Source organism: Gavialis gangeticus, unplaced genomic scaffold (genome assembly GCF_001723915.1).
Source record: "Gavialis gangeticus isolate Ggan-Ray unplaced genomic scaffold, GavGan_comp1, whole genome shotgun sequence".
NCBI classification, from domain to species: domain Eukaryota; kingdom Metazoa; phylum Chordata; order Crocodylia; family Gavialidae; genus Gavialis; species Gavialis gangeticus.
In genome coordinates, this window is record NW_017728964.1 from 1,445,265 (window position 1) to 1,462,865 (window position 17,601).

Here is a 17,601-nt window from a genome sequence, read left to right on the forward strand (position 1 = left end):
CTGTATTGGTGCATGGGATTGTTCTGTCTTAAGTGCAGGACTTTGCACTTGTCCTTGTTGAACCTCATCATTCCTTTTTGACCCAATCCTCCAATTTGTCTAGGTCACTCTGAATCCTAGCCCTGCCCTCCAGCATATCCACTTTCCCCCGCAGCTTGGTGTCATCTGCAAATTTGCTGAGGGTGCACTCTATGCCATCTTCCAGGTTAATGAAGACATGGACAAAATCAGCCTCAGGGCTGAACCTTGGGGCACTCTACTTGATAGCAGCTGCCATCTAGACATTGAGCCATTGATTAATACTCTCTGAGCCTGATGCTCCAGTCAGTTTTCTATCTACCTTACAGTGCATTCATCCAGCCCAAACTTCCTTAACTTGCCTGGGAGCATGTTGTGGGAGTTCATATCAAAAGCCTTGCTAAAATCAAGGTAGACCACATCCACCAGTCTCCCCGCATCCACAGAGCCAGTCACCTCATTATAGAAGGCAATCAGGTTGGTCAGGCATGACTTATAGTTTCATAGATGTTAGGGTCAGAAGGGACCTATTAGATCATTGAATCTGACCCCCTGCCCTGGGCAGGAATGAGTACTGGTGTCAGATGGCCCCAGCTAAGTGTCTGTCCTTTTCAACACCTCCAAGAAAGGGGACAGCACCACCTCCCTTGGAAGCTTATTCCATATTTTGGCAACCCTCACTGTAAAGAGTTTTTTCCTGATGTCCAATCTGAATTTGCTGTCTTCCAGTTTGTGGCCATTATTTCTAGTTACCCTAACAGGCACCCTGGTAAACATTGTATCCCCTATTTCTTGCTGGCCCCCCATGAGATCATCTCTCAGCCTTCTCTTGTGGAGGCTGAAGAGGTTTAGGTTTCCTACATAGGGTTTTTCTGTAGGCCTTTAACCAGACGAGTGGCCTTCCTCTGAACCCTCTCCAGGCCATCCACATCCCTTCCGAAGTGTGGTGCCCAAAACTGGACGCAGTACTCCAGCTGCAGCCTGACCAATGCCACATAGAAGGGAAATATCACCTCATGTTTGTGATGCACCTACTTATGCAAGAAAGGGTGCAGTTTGGAGTCGACTATGACTCCGAGATCCCTTTCCACAGTTGTACTACTTAGAGTGGCACCTCCCAGGCTGTAGGAGTGTTGATGATTCTTCCTCCCCAGGTGCAACACAACACTTATCCTTGTTAAACTGCATCCTATTCTGTTTGGCCCATTTCCCCAGCCTGTCCGAATCAGCCTGGATTCACTCCCTGATATCTAATTTGTGTACCTCCCCCTATAGCTTGGTATCATCAGCAAACTTGGACAGGGTGCTTTCTACTCCCTCGTCCAAATCACTAATGAAGATATTAAATAGTACCGGTCCTAGGACAGGGCCTTGGGGGACTCTGCTGCCCACATTTCTCCAGGTAGAAACTGACCTGTCCACCACCACTCTCTGGGTGCGTCCCATAAGCCAATTTTCTACCCACCGGCCTGTGTAATAATCTACATTGCAACTGTTTAGTTTATTTATCAGAATTGGCTGTGACATTGTGTCAAAGGCCTTTTAAAACCTAAGTAAATAACATCTACCTCTATTCCTTCATCCAAACATTTTGTGACACAGTCGTAAAATGAAACTAGGTTATTCATGCAGGATCTGCTTGCTATGAACCCATGCTGATTGCCCCTTAGCATCATTTTACCTGCTGGTCTCCCACAAACGTGATCCTTAACAATTTTCTCAAAGGTCTTGACGAGGATAGAGGTGAGACTAACCAGCCTATAGTTACCTGGTTCCTCCTTCCTCCCCTTCTTGAAAATAGGGCCCACATTGGCCCTTTTCCAATCCTCTGGGGCCTGTCCTGAGCACCACGAGTGATCAAACAGTTGTGCCAGTGGCTCTGCTGTGACTCCAGCTAATTCCCTAAGTACCCTAGGATGAAGATCGTCAGGACCTGTTGACTTAAATACATTCAACCCCTCCAGGTGCCCTTTAACTAAGTCAGCTCGGACAGTTGGTGGGTTTGTATCTATACTGGGCTTACCTAAGGTCCCAATGGGATGCATATTTGTATTCGTGTCCTGGAACACGGATGCAAAGAAATAATTTAGAAGCTCTGCTTTGGCCATCCTATCTGTTACCAGTTGCCGTAGTTCATCCTGAAGGGTCCTTAAGTTACCCTGTACCTTCTTTTTGCTTCCTATGAATTTAAAGAATGACTTTTTGTTATCCTTAACTTTTGCTGCCAGCCTAAGCTCCATTTCTGTTTTGGCTTTCCTCACTGCTTGCCTCTGTTGAATCTATCCAGTATTCTTTTCTGTAAGCTAAACAGAGTGAGATGTGTTAATCACTCCCTACAGGACATTTCCCCTCTGTCTGGTAATTTTATGACTCCCTTTTGCACCCTCCACCAGTTTCAGTGTCTTTTAAGAAATATGCAAACGAGAATTGTGTACCGTATTTCAGTTTGAGTTTCACTGATGTCATGCAAAGAAATAAATTAAGTCTACTTACTACTGTTGCAGTTCTAAGTTACCAGGAACTCTAAAACAAGTAATGGTGTCTATAATGTAGACAGCCACTCTTCATATGCCTCTTATCCCACCCAGTTCCTTCTTAATAGATTGTAACCAGTGATTTTTAACATTTTGGTCATGAAAAGTGTTCACTGTGGTTGAAATGGTTCCTTTCTAGACACAGAGATTGGGAATATGTGGTGATGAAATAAACTCACTGCCCTTCATGCCTGAACCTGGATTCCATTATCTGTTTTGCTCCATTAGATCCCAAGGCAGGACTCGCCCCCCTATTTGAGGTACAACTGGATTTGGTGAAGCCAGATTTGGTATTCCACCCTTCTCTGGACCCTGGTGCTAATGATGGCTTTTATGACATCATAGAAGGACTCATCAACGACATCTACCGAATCTCATCGTTGGTACCGAGACTAACTGAGCACAGCATTTTCCCTCATTATCAGGTCCTGTGTTCTGTCAGACATTCTTTCATTGTGCAGCATTGTGCAAAATTTGCTCCAGGTCATCATAAAGTCACAGCACCTTTCTTTTGTTTTCCAGGCTGATATGGAGGAGATGAGTGATTTAGCTGACATGCGCCACAACCTGATGGAGCGTGTTCAGAACATTATGTCAATTTGCTGTGACTACCGCAGTTCCTTTGACCATTACTCATACCTCTATGGGGATGACCGGAAAGAATTCATACGCCAGTTCCTGCTGTATGGGCATGTCCTTACTGCAGCAGAAATTGAAGCCCATGCTGAAGATGGTGTTCCAGAGACCCCTCCCACATTGCAACAGTTCAAAGAACAGATAGACTCATATGAGAAGATATATGATGAAGTCAACCGCATGGAGACGATGACAGTTTTTGATGGTTGGATGAAAATTGATGCCCGGCCCTTTAAAGCTTCTCTGCTTAATGTAATCAAAAGGTGGAGCCTGATGTTTAAGCACCACCTCATTGAACATGTCACACATAGGTAACAAATGCTTTTTTGCTCCATTTCCAGACCTCCATCTGTTGGGTTTTGTCCAAAGTTCTATAGTGAACCGTGGGGCATTTATTTTCTGTCCATTGAACTAATAAACTAAAGTACAAACAATTGTAGTGTCCATCCATAGTGTCATGGACTGGCAGTTCCATTATATCCACTACGTATTCTCTGAGACTGTCACTTCTGATTTGATCTTTGATTGAAACTAAGCCTAGATGTCCAGTGCACCTGAGTGGCTGAATAGAGTTGTGAATCAGGATTCCTAGGTCCTACTTCTACTTCTTCACTCCTCTGCTGTAATTACTCTGTCACCTTCCACAGTCTCTCTCTCTCTGTCTTTTATTACTTCTGTCTAATTGTAGGGATTTGTAATTATCCTGTACACACTTCAGCTTACCCAACAATAAAGACAGACTAATATTACAAGCTATTTCATGGGAACATTTAACTTACATTTCTGACATTTCTGAATGAACTTTCTTTGCACATGCTGTTTTGTCTTCACTCCTTTTATGGATGTTTTATCTAGTTTTGTTGACATAAGTGCAAAATTGAGGAGTTTTGAAGAGGAATTAGAAATTCACATATGATAAATGCTGGAAAGATGTACTCGTTCATCCAGTCAGGAAGAAAAAAAGACTATGCGACTTACTGGACAGTCATGACTAAAAACTGTCTGTCTTTCCCTGAAGTATTTTCTTTGGCCTGATTCAGCAGCCCACCTTATTCTTTGGCAAAGCATCTGAAGGTGAGCTTAAGTCCCTTGGACTTCCATGGGACTTAAGCATGTGAATAAGGGTTTATTGAACTGCAGTTTTAAAGCCCCAGTTGAAGGAATTGGACAGGAAGGAAGATAGCCAGTGTTTCAAATGCCCATTCCTATTGATTTTTGTACCAATCCAAATGTCTGGGCTAAAGCTGATAACCTGTGTAAATATAAATTGCTCTAACTGTTTTTCTCCCTTTTTTTTTTTTTAGTTTGGCTGACCTTGAAGAGTTTATAAAAATTGCTGATAGAGGTTTGGGCAAAAAAGTTGAAAAAGGAGATTATGATGGGTTGGTAGAGATTATGGGTCACCTGATGGCTGTTAAAGAAAGACAGAGTAGTACTGATGAGATGTTTGAGCCCTTAAAGCAAACCATTGAACTACTGAAGATATATGAGCAAGAACTGCCAGAGGAAGTATATAAACAACTTGAGGTTGGTACAGAATAATGACCAGTATACAAAAGTGCTAAATAATAGACACTTAAAAGACACATACATTTATGTTACTTAATTTTTAACCATCTGCTAATATTGGCCATTGATTAGACTCTTTTGACAACTGGGTTGCAGAAAATCTGTTGTGGATGGGTCATAGCAGAGCTATTTAATGTTGCATTGAGTTTTTCATTTAAAATAGAGATAAAGTCTTTTGTTTCTTATGAAAGGCATAGCTTTTGGCTGTCAAAACTTGTAACAATTCCTCTTGAAGAACATAATACATTTTTAAAGTACAACCTTTTATTAGATATGAGTTATAATTATTTTTATAGGTCCAATGAACCATTTTTATGAGTGTGGTACTAGGGTGGTAATGCTTGGTGGTAATGCCTATGTTCAGAGCATTAGTTTAAGGTCTTATCTATACTATTTTTTTGGACATAGATGTGTTATTTATGGGTGTGAAGAGATCACATCCTTTTACTGATGTAGATTTATGCAAACAAAGCTCATCAAGATACAGGTATGTTACTGGAAAAGGTCTTCTACAGCTTGGCAAGTGTGATATATACATGCAGAAAACTCTTTTCCACATTTCTCCTAGGAGTATCTGCCAACATAGCTATCTTATTACAGCTGTAGCAGCAAAAGCTCCATAGTTTGGACAAACCTCTGGATTCTGAAGATATGTATTTGGTTCCTACATCTTCCAAGTGCTTTCTGACTGACCTTGGTTAAGTTACCAAGGGCAGGCTTTTATAGATAGCTAGGTACCTAAACATGTGGATAGGAACCTAGACATTGTTCAAAATCATACTACCAAGCTGTCCTTAAGAACCTGGCTTTATCACTCTGAGCTGCAGTTCTCCATTTTTAAAACATAGGTAATAGATCTTTATCCCTCAGAGTTGCTGTGGGGGTATGTTAAAGATTGTGAGGTGCTCTGAACCATGTTATCTAAGATATTAAAATAAAAAAATATTTAAGCAAGAGCTTTCTAAACAGTGCCCCTCTATTATAAATTTATGGAATGATAATTCTGTTTTTGTTCTCTAGGAAGAGCTGGGCTGTGTATGAGACTTGGCTTTGACTAAACTTTTCCCTTTTTTAGTGTTTGAATTTTTGTGATTATAGTAAATAGAGCACATAATTTCTTTGTAGGGAAGCTGAAACACCAAAGCTCTCCTTAGGATACTGGAGCCACGAAAGTATTTTTTCTTACCAGCAACCTGCTGGCTTCATGCAGCTAAATAAAGTACAGATTTCCCTTGCCAACCCCTGGGGTTAGGTTCCTGAAAGTTCCCATGGTTGGCAAAACTGTGGTTGGCAAGACAAAAGGCTTATGGGAAGGTGGCAGGCTGATTCATGGCCACGGAGAACTGTGGTTACTCAAAACTGCATACTGTGGTAGCCAAAATGGTATATAGAATATTAAGCGTGGATAGTCAAATCTGTGGTTGGCAAAACCATGGTTGGCAAGGTTAACCTGCACTGATTGCTATCTTCTCGGTACAGAAAGAGAAGTGGATATGTTTCTTAATGTAATGTATCCAGTATGTAATGTTTCTTAACGTAATGCTTCCAAGATGCTGCAAAGAAGGGTGCAGTGATGGCAGCGCGTGCACTATGCATGTGTGGTGAGCTTACTATATATACATCCACCACTTGTGACTGGTGTTCTCAGTGGTGAAGGTGGGGTGCAACTTCACCACATCACTGCACCCTCATACCCCTGTGTCTACTCCTGAATGAGCACCTGTCTACCAGACTGACTGGTGCTTTTGTAGTTCATGTGGTTGGAGATATTATAACTGGTAAGCAGACACAAGTGTTTTGAGTAGTGGCAGACAGAGAATGGGTTCTAAAAAAAAAAAGTAGTACAAAGTTCTGTTTTAACTGCTCCTTTTTTTCCTCATTATTTTCCTGTTGTGATCTGTACTGGGAAAAGAAATGGAATAAGGGAAGCAGCCTCATAAAAATAAAAAAAAGAATGGAAGCAAGATATAGAAAACTAAACAGGGCATTTTGGAACAAAGAGGGTTTGTATGTATATAAAGGGAGGGGAGAAGCTCTTAACTTTCAAGGTGGAATAGTTCAGTTCTGTTTTAGTAAAAGTCATGTGTTTGCCTTTTATGTAATGATAAAACTATCCTTATTGGGTAAGAAAGTAAGTCTTGTGCTTTTCCAGCATTGTAACTATAAAGAGATCAGATACATATTATATCAAGTGGAAAATAGTGTCTGCCAGCTTTTAAATTTTGTTTGTAGGAGCTGCCAGAAAAATGGAACAACATAAAGAAGCTGGCAATAACTGTGAAACAGCATGTGGCTCCTTTGCAGGCAAATGAAGTGACAGTTCTTCGCAAGGGCTGTGCAGCATTTGATGTTGAGCAGCATAAATTTAGAGAAAAATTTCGCAAAGAGGCACCATTCAGGTATGATAAAAAATGGCATGACAAGAATCACAGAGGGAAAGCCTTATTAGGACATTTCTGAGCTGCCCTTAAGGGCAGATATTTTAACATTTACTTCTCGCTTTTTATTTGGTCACAAGGCCAGAGTTGATATGTGTTATGTCCTCTCTCTGGGGACCCTGTCCTGTATTAATCGGGTTGGATTCAGTGAAACTATTTTTAAAATATTCAGAAATTTCAAATGGTTTTGGGATCTAAGTCCCATTTTTAAAAGTGACTGGTGTACATAGGAGCAGTGTCTGGAAAGGACTGGTGCATAGGAAAGGACTGGTGTCACTTTGAGGAGTAGAATCACAGCTTTTATATGATTTATGGTAATATCCTGGTCGGCAGTATAGATATCTCTGTTTATGCTTCAGCATGCCTAAAAATGTGTATCTTGCCCCAGGAAGGTGATCTGAATTGACAGGCACCTAGAATCCTTATGCAGCAACTGAGGAGAGTTAGGCGTCACCAAGAAGTGATTCATAGCACCTACTGGTGATGAGCAAGCCAGTGGGAGATGTTAGGCATAGAGGAGGGTCTGAGCTTCTGCTCCTCCTTGGAGTTTAGGTGCCTGACCCATGGGCATTAAGACCCATTAAGGGTAGAATTCATTGCTAAAATGCATAACTGAAATTATAAGTTTTTAGGCATCTAAGTCATCCAATGACATTCTGTTTTACCTGGCAGTCAAGGTGTTAGAGCACCTACTCAAGTCAGGGGACGTCTTGTGGACTCAGATAATAGCTTCACTTCCCTTTGAGAGAATCTTGATGTTCCTTGTCTGAATCAGCTGACCACAGACCAGGCAGGACAGCATGTCCTGTCCTGCTGACAATAAGCCACTTGGCAGCCAAGAGGAAAAGTGTCCAGGAGATAGAAGGAAAACAAGCAAGAGGGAATCTAACAGTTGTAGCTTTGGGACATGGATATTGTTCTAGAAGGAGGTTTGAAGCTCCCATGAGGCTGAGGGCAGGGAATTAGAACCCAGATTTCCCATGGCCTCAGCAAGTGCTCTAACTGCTGGGCTGTTTGTAGAAGGGACTGTAGCAGTTCTTACTGTATTGGTGCTGACCCAATATGCCACTGATACATCTCTTGTCCTCTGTAGACTGTGATGCTTATTGCAGCAAATAGTCTACTGTGCAGTTAAGCAGATGTGTAGATGTACCCAGTGGGTCAGAAGCTTCTGGACTGCCCTCTATCTTTTTTTTCCTCATTGATTATGGTACTAGTTCAACTTCAAAAGGAGCACTGGAGAAGGCCCTGCAAAATGACTGAGCTGTGGTGATTAGAGTGCTGTACTGGGAAGTCAGAGAGACCCCTGGTTCAAATCCCATCTATGTGAGGATGACATAGGATTCAGAACCTTTGCCTCCCCGCAACATGTGCCCTAGGCCTTTAGCTGTGGGAATACATACACAGTCACTTTTCCTTCCAGAGGCTAAGACCAATAGATGCAGGTTCTAGCCAGCACCATTTGCAGGCATCTAAGTTTGGTACATATCCACAGGAAATGTGTACAGGCTATGGCTGTTACTGCACTTGATCAATGTAGTTGTACAGTTGCCCAGAGGCATTTTATTCTTTCGCATGTAGCCGTGACATGTAAGTGCTAAAAATTCTCTATGAACAATGGGAAAAGAAAAATATTCCATCCTTAATGCATGCCAGTTATTTACATAATGGCTCGATGTTTAGAATAATCTTCCACGAAGTCCGAGACCTGAGCTTTATGCACTTTTGATAGTGAGGGTATAAGTCTGTATTTCACATCTCACTTTAATTGCCGTGCTATAGAAAAGTCTGAGTTATGGGATTCCCCATCCCTGCTGCTGAAGACAGGCCACTAGATGGCTAAGAATGCATGAATACTGGGGCCAGAAGCAGAACAAGCAAGGGGGAGCCTGACTTTATAGCACTGTGATAAGTCTCCCCCTCCCAAGAAGCAGAGGAAACCAGGATTCCAGTCCTTGATCCTAGGTTATTTCTGTTTTTAAATCAATGATTGAGTAATGTATAAATCATTCAGGGAGCAGGGATGAGAAACTCCATAAATTTCAGCTCCCTGTGCCAGGAGCCTCTGATCACCTGTATCTGGAGCCCTACTGGATCTGCCCCAGCATGCCCCATTGGAGCTGCCAGGTGCATGGTTGAAACTCCCTGGTTGGGGAAGCCCTTGAAACATTTGGGGCTGAGGATCAGTTGGACTGGGGGCTGTCAGGCTCAGCTTGACAAAGAGCTGATTGTCAGCCTCAGCCAGGACAGCTCAGGGGCTTGAATCAGCCCCAGTCCTGTATGGTGCCCAGGCTGACAATCAGCTGAGCCTCAATGCAGGCATCCCCAGCTCTCCAACTGGACCTAGGACTCTCGGGGATGGGGGAGGGAGAATGGGGAGACAACAGTCAGCTGATTGTTGCCCTGGCCCCAGGGGCAGCCCCAGGTTATGTGGGGCTCTGGGCACCTGGCTTTCAACTTGCCAGTACAGGAACAGCCTAAGATCGTTATCCTGGGGTTCCCTTTGCACTAGTAAGTACAAAGGGTGCAACTTCTTATCCCTGATCCCAGAATTTGTCCCCCCTGATATGGTTGTGTGGCATGGGAGGGGGCCAGTTGTTGGGACCGGGGATCAGATCCCATCATGCCATTAAATGGACATGTTCCAAGAACCTTAACTTTTTAGTTTCTTTTGCCAGTAATTTTTACCTCAAAGTGACAGCAGGTACAGGTATCTGAAAAATAACTAGACACAAAGAGGGAAATTTGCTTTTGGGTTATTTTTCCATAAGAAGCTAAAAATGTTGCTTACAATGTTGCTTTCCTTTTCACTACTTTTTATCACACAATTTACTCTTTGTAGAAACTAAAGGTGGAAAAATCACTGACTTTCAGGGGAAGTGATGAGGGCACCTCATGATTTGAAGCTGACTTCAGTACCACTATGTGGAGTATCCAGTGGAACAAGTATAGCTGTTTCATCTCTGTTTTGGCTCTTGCATAAACCAGTTGGCTTATATTTTATTTACAAGTGATTATAGTCTTACTTATGGAGAATAATTCTTTCTAGGTTTGATACTGAAAATCCTTACCAAATACTGGATGCAAACCACATTGAGATTAAACAAATGGAGTCAACCATGGCTTCAATTTATGAATCAGCTGGTTTGTTTGAAGTCGGTGTTCCAGATTATAGACAGCTAAAGCAATGCAGGAAGGAAGTTTGTCTTCTCAAGGAACTCTGGGATATGATCTCTGTTGTAGACTCGAGCATCAACGATTGGCAGACCACAAAATGGAAGGATATTAATGTTGAAAACATGGACATTGAGTGCAAAAAGTTTGCTAAAGATATTCGAAACTTAGATAAAGAAATGAGGGCATGGGATGCTTTCATTGGGCTGGACAATAGGGTGAAGAACACCCTGACATCTCTGAGGGCTGTGGCAGAACTTCAGAATCTCGCCATTAGGGAAAGGCATTGGAACCAGCTGATGCAGGCAACAGGTGTGAAATTCACCATGGATGCAGATACTACTCTGGCTGATCTGCTGCAACTCAACCTCCATAACTTTGAGGATCAGGTTCGCAGCATTGTGGATAAAGCAGTTAAGGAAATGAGCATGGAAAAGGTCTTAAAAGAACTTAAAACAACCTGGAGCAGCATGGAATTCCAATATGAACCTCACCCCCGGACAAAAGTTTCCTTGTTGAAATCTGATGAAGATCTAATTGAAACTTTAGAAGACAACCAGGTACAGCTGCAGAATCTAATGACTTCCAAGTATATTGCCTTCTTCCTGGAGGAAGTATCTGGATGGCAAAAGAAGCTGTCTGCAGCAGACTCTGTCATTTCTATCTGGTTTGAAGTGCAGCGTACATGGTCTCACTTGGAAAGCATATTCATAGGCTCAGAAGATATCCGGTCACAACTCCCTGAGGTAAAAATCAGAAAAACAGAAATCATGTTTCTTTCAGTTTGGAAGGCATATAGGACAATCGTCTTTATTTGACTCCAAGTTACTGGAATTACCCTGTTAACCACAGAGGGCCTTGCCACTTAACATTTACTAGTTACACTGGTAACTCTTTTATTTGCCTAAGCTTATCTAGCAAGCCACGTAGCTTTTCCATAATGAAAGTTGTGCTATGTTTCCTTATTGGGTGATTCCACAAGGATGAAAACCCTTAATGGTCTCTTCTTTTCTTCTCTGTACTATGCAAATACAAAATTCTTTATGTGAATGCCAGGCTGCCAGCATTATTTGTTATACAAAACACATTCTTCCATTTACTTTAGAGGAGGAAATATGGATAATTACATAGGCAAATAGAAAACAAAAAAGTTTGGACTAGACAGTCCTGACAGGAACTTTCAAAATGCAATTACATGCAGCTGGGCCAGTTGTTCTGCTATTTATTCTTTGACAGGGAGAACACAAACCCATTATATAAGAATTTTACTGTTCTCCAGTGGCTTTTAAAGGAGTTTCCAAAAAAAAATTGTTTCCAATTAAGGAAGTATTTTTGGTTGGCTCCTGGTCTTTATCTGGACTGCAGACACCTAGTCTGAGTTGGATAAAGCTCATATTCTTATGTACTGACATGTCAGAGTATAAAGCTTGCTTTTTCACTTAGCTACCACCATGTCTGTGTGGAGTACGTGATCCCTGGTATAAACCGGAGTAGCCTGTGGGCTGCTTTAACTTGCAATAGCTGTTAATAGCAAGAAGTACTGAAACCATTGTTGAGGGTGAGCACAATAATCCTGGTTATACCCACAATCATCCAACCATTCCCCTTACATCATCTTGCATTCCTTTCTTACTTTTGTCCTTTTCTGTCTGACCAGGTGCTCTTCTAGGACTTTCTTCCTCTAGTTGAACAAGTACCTACTACATTTTTGGTGCTAATGCAATAAAAAATAAAATGCACAGTGATAAAACAGCCTGGAATATTAGTGACAGAAAGCTATTACTATCTGATAGCTCTTTGGTGTCCATGAAATCTGTCTATGATCTAAATCTGCTTTCTTACTGAATAAGGGTCCCCATCACAATAAGAATATGTCATCTGGCACTAATTTGCAGTTTCTTCTTTTTTTTTTCAGAAGAGAGGCCAAAATTCAAATACCTCTGGAGATTGGACTCCCATGGGAGTGTCTCTAGGGCAGGGTGATAACATTTTGCTAAGAAGTGGGATGCATGTGTGTTAAATTCACTTGAAGTGAAACACAGCATTTGTTATTTACAAAGAAATTGGAGACCACTTTATTGAGTTGTTACAAAAATACTTGCAGGGGAGGGGGATAGCTTCGCACTATTGTGTGGTTTGTCATTAACTTTAAACAGAGCCAAGGCTTTTCATAGTTTCATAGTTGGTAGGGTCGGAAGAGACCTAAGCAGATAATTTTTTAATGCAGCTTTTATTCTTCACTGAATTGCTTGAGCAACTGAGGAGCCTCACATAGGTGGAGAATTTAATTTGTTAGTAGGTGGGTATACACATGCACTTTAACGTGCATTTGCCTATTTTAATGTGCACTAAAGTGTCACTAAAAATCTGTGCTTAGTTAATGCACATTCAAATAGGAGAATGTGCATTGTGTCATTTAAAAACCATGCTGTATAGTGAATGTGCATTAAGACAGACTGATGCACATGTTCCTAGTACCTCATAGTGGAGGCACTAGATTTAATGTGCATTAACTAAAATGTATTAATATATGTGTAGAAGTGCCCACTTGCTTCTCTGCTGGACAAGTAGGATTTCCTCAGCCATCCCTTTGTAACCAAAGTGTGGAAGGACCTTACTCACTGGTAGTAGGTGTGTCCATATGAGCGACAGACTGACTATTCCTCATTCTGCAGCAGGGAGGGAAATGATCATCCTGGAGGTGAGAAAAGACTTGTTGTTCTTCCCATGGAAGGACTTTAACTGTGTTAAAAAGGAACTTCTGCTCTAAGACACTTCTCCCTTATCCAGAAGAAAGATACCAGGGGGACAGCCAAAGAATGCTCAGTTTCCTAACAAACAAAAACCTGCATAGGGAAATGGGCTGTACCAGGGAACAGTTACTGAATAGATCCTTTAATATGTCTCTCTCTTAAATAGGTGGGGACCAAACAATGGGCCATGATGTCTTCTCTAGTCACACAGACTGAATGACTTAAATGGAATGGTGCCAATAATGCTTTTTGGCCTAGAAGAGCACCCATTCCAGATGTATGGATAAGGCAGTAGCCAAGGGATCCCAAAGAATAAGTCTTTTTTGGTAAAGAAACTAGTGTGTTAATAGTCAATATGGTTTCTGTTTTACCTTTTATAGGACTCCAAACGTTTTGAAGGAATTGATGCTGATTTTAAAGAACTGGCCTATGATGCTAAGAAAACTCCAAATGTAGTTGAGGCTACCAACAAGCCAGGTCTATATGAAGAACTGGAGGATATTCAGAGCAGGTGGGCTACCCTTTTTTCTGCTGGTATACAGTGCTGGGTTTAGCAAAATTTAAGTTGACATACCCTGTACTCTTAGATCTCTTTCCTGGACTGAGGTGGGCAGTCTGTTTTCAGCCAATCTCAATAATTAACTTATTCATTATTTTTTATTTGTGACAATAATTTATAACCCCAAAACTTGTTATCTCAGTGTTAAGGCTGAGCATTCCTGTTTATAAGAGGCAAGAAATTGATAAGGTTTTGAGTGCAATGTGAGCTCACTTACCTCATACATATTCTATATTAGGTATATATTTAGCGATCTAACAAATAATAAAAAATACACACATTTCATAGTTTCATAGTAGCTAGGGTCAGGAGGGAACTGAATAGATCATCTAGCCTGACCCCTAAGCATGACTGAGTCAGTGTTCATTTGACATCCATAATTACTAGGTATTTAAATTCACAACCTTAATATTGCAAAGCTGTCTTTGATGCACAAAACTAGATACTCTGAGGAATCATGAAATGCATTGGAACAGATAAATATACACTTCACATTTAACATAATGGTAGTTTGGTTGGAAAATGCACATTTAAAAACTTAGATCATAGAGAGATGCATTTTTATCAGTGTGACTAGTATACAAATAGTAGGAGATATGTGATATAAATCCCTAAACTAGGGTAATTTTACCCAGTCTGGTATAGAAATTAAAATAAACATGCTGAGTTACAAAAACTGTATGTTCCTCATGAGGACTAGCTACATGCTATGCACGAGCTTTATACATATAGCTATTTTAGTTGTGAATCCAAAAATGTAATGAGTGTTATTTAAAGGGGTTTTTTTGTTTGACTGGTTGAGTTTTTTCATATTCAAGGTCACTGAATGCAAATTGTTAAATGGGTGGGGAGCAGTGTCTGGAAGCGGGATGGGCAGGCAGGGCTGGGGCTGGGATTGGGATTGCAGGGCCATGATAGTGCGGGGCTGGGACCCAAGGCAGAGCCATGATCCACTCCCCATGCACACCTGCCCATGGAACCGGTGCCTGTGACAGGGGTATGCAGGCAGTGGATTATGACTCTGCCCTGTACTGTGGTCCTGCACTGTCACTGCCCTGTGATCCCGGATCCCAGCCCTGGCCCTGCCCACCCTTCCTGCTTCTGGATGCCACTGCTGCCCATCCATGGCCCTGTCCCATTCACCTGGCCATGCAGCCTTTCTGTGTGGGTCAATGGCTGGTTTCCATGGAGATCCCTCCCACCTGCTCTGTCCCATGTCCCCCGACGTGGGTGCAGGGCAGAAGGGAAAGGGTGTCCAGGCAATGTGTCCAGAGACTGGCAGCAGCAGCTAGAAGGAACTACTGCTGTGAGGGCAGGCTGTGTACAGCCTGTGGGCTGTATTTTGTCCAGACCTGGTATAATCCTCTGAGTACCTTACACATGATATCAATAATGATAGTTAAGACCCTTGCAGACATGAAATTTGTTTCTGGTGTCAGAACTGTATTTGTTCATCTGACCTGCAGTGCTAAATACTAATGGAAACCTGTCTATTTATTCTGGACTGTATTTCTCTGCTTTGTTTCCCTAGATTGTCTCTGTGTGAGAAAGCCTTGGCTGAATATTTAGACACCAAGAGATTGGCCTTCCCCAGATTTTACTTCATTTCTTCTGCAGACTTATTAGACATTCTTTCCAATGGCACCAACCCAGAACTAGTAAGTCTTATATGGTTTATCTTTTTATTTCCAAATTTATATTAATAATGTCAAGTGGACTAGACTTCAGAATGTTCTTGTAGCTTATAAATAATGTGAAATAATGTGTTTATTCTCCATTAGTGTAGATATTAATGACAATTTGTATATATTTGTTCTTAATTTATAACTGTCCATTAGATGGCAGCATATACATTATTTTGTCTTGTCTAAATATTGGTATTCCAAATTGGTCTGGCAAAATTTCACTAACCATGACTAGTGTATATTTTTGACAGCATAAGAGGCATGCATTGAGTTTTGAAGAAAAGCATTTTCTTTAAATATCTTAGTTCAAATACCCCCGAGCAATACCTAACCCCTGGATACCTAACCGGAGAATCTTGATATTTTCAGAAAATGCTGAGCAGTCCCCCGTTTAAGAGACACAGGTTGGGCAGTCTAAAATGGAGACACCTGAACTGTCAAATCACTTTTGAAAGTTTGTTGGAATATCACTTAGCAGAATTCATTGGTGACGTGTAGGGGGTGCATGCAGGTGCACATGCATCACCTGAGATTGGCCATGCCCTCCCTGAGAGAAGCACCGGCAGCACTTCCGGGTTTGCCACCAGGCAACCTGGCTGTAGGCTGCTGCAGCAGGGGCGCACTGGGCTCACAGCCGGCTCAGCACAGTAGGCAGGTAGGTAAGATTTCTTCGGGGGAGAGGGGTGACAGGAGTGGAGATCATGCTACCCACAGTGCAGGAGGGAGTGGGGTAGGGGCAGGGGTGAATCATTTACCCCCACCCCTGCCCCGCTCCCTGATGCACTGTGGGGATTGTCCACTGGGCTGGGTCATGGGGCAATTGGAGCCCGGTGGCTCCCACCTCTGGTCACACTGCGGGGAAGCCGGGGGAGGGGTGGCACATTCCCCAACCCCTTGGCTCCAATGCACCGTGGACCTGGACGAGCTGCTGGGCTCCGATTACCTCACGACTTGGCCCAGTCAGGGCCCCATTCATGGTGAATGGAGCCCTGGCCAGACCAGGTAATAGAACGTGTGGAGCCCAGTGTTCTTTTCAGGGTGCGCTGCAGCTGCCAGGTGAGCTGGGCTCTGCCTGCTCCCTGCTTTGCTGCAGCCTTTGAAAGGAGCAGCCATACGGGTGCAGCAGACCCAGCTCCAGCCCTGAACCCGATCCCTGCCTGGTGCCGGTGCCAGCCCCAGCCTCATTCCCTCCCCACCATGAACCTTTCCCCTCCCCTGCCCCTTCCCCCACAGGCTTTTGCATGGGGAGAGGGTGTGCATGTGCCCACACACAGACCCCTCTGGCCTCGGCACCCCAGTTGGTGATCGGCTGCTGGGGGACCCCCCTCCTCTGGTCAGTGATTGGCTGCTGGAGACCCCTTCCCCTGGTGGGTGATCAGCCCCTGTTGCCCCTGCAGTATTAGGAGGCACCAGTCGCCCATAGCAGAATTCATGCTTCTGGGTTTTTGCTTCTGACTAACAGACTGGTGAAAGTCCTTGGTGAAAGTCCCTGGGCTCTTTAGTTTGACTCTTGAAAGCAGTGATAGTGGGAAAGGGACAAGATATTGGTCACATTGTGCCACTTTTGGTACATTGATAGCTGAAGTTGATGGCAGTGAACTATGGCTTTTTATTTTATCTAGTTACCTCACAAGAGAAAGGGCCAAGGCAGGCAGCACCAGGATACTATGCAGTTCGTACAGTGCTGCTGAAGAGACTGGCTTCAAGCAGTGCTGCACTGAAATTATCAGATTTTCCTTTCTGCATCTGTATGTATATGTATCATAGGTTATGGTGGCAATCGTGGTTGCTGATACAAACCGCTATGTACCCTTTTTTTTTTCAAGTGACAATTCAAGTTGTTTCATATTGGCAAGAAAACTTCTTTGTGACTTCAGTTGGCTCAGTGCTGGGATGATACTATACCCAGGGCATTGTATGTCCCTACATTGTCTGATATGTTCAGTTCTCTTTGCACTTCCTAGTGTATATCCGGAAAACCAGTACTAGCAAGGATATAAAAGCTAGTGATGATTTTTAGATTTAAGGCATCCAAAGGTATAAAAGTAACTAGGGTCGAGTCCACTTTTCTTGCAGGTGGGGAATATACTCAGGCACATTCAGCAGAAGAGTAATAGAGTGGCTCCAGGACCTGTCTTGTAGTGGGAGGAAACTGTTTGGGAAGCAAGTGGATTAATTTTCTTTCTGGGAACCTCTCCTACAAAGTCAAAGGGACAAAAAAAAAAAAAAAAAAAA

At 42.6% G+C, this 17,601-nt stretch overlaps 1 protein-coding gene across 1 annotated transcript in view; it reads left to right on the plus strand.

Annotated features, from left to right (window-relative positions):
• Positions 1-17,601, plus strand: part of DNAH9 (dynein axonemal heavy chain 9) — a 609,139-nt gene that overhangs the window by 86,270 nt on the left and 505,268 nt on the right. Inside the window, exons 15-21 of the mRNA XM_019501495.1 lie at positions 2,781-2,977; positions 3,075-3,499; positions 4,493-4,715; positions 6,990-7,156; positions 10,245-11,115; positions 13,503-13,633; positions 15,213-15,339. Of these exons, the coding sequence (XP_019357040.1) occupies positions 2,781-2,977; positions 3,075-3,499; positions 4,493-4,715; positions 6,990-7,156; positions 10,245-11,115; positions 13,503-13,633; positions 15,213-15,339 (2,141 nt within the window). The remainder of the gene's footprint in view (positions 1-2,780; positions 2,978-3,074; positions 3,500-4,492; positions 4,716-6,989; positions 7,157-10,244; positions 11,116-13,502; positions 13,634-15,212; positions 15,340-17,601) is intronic.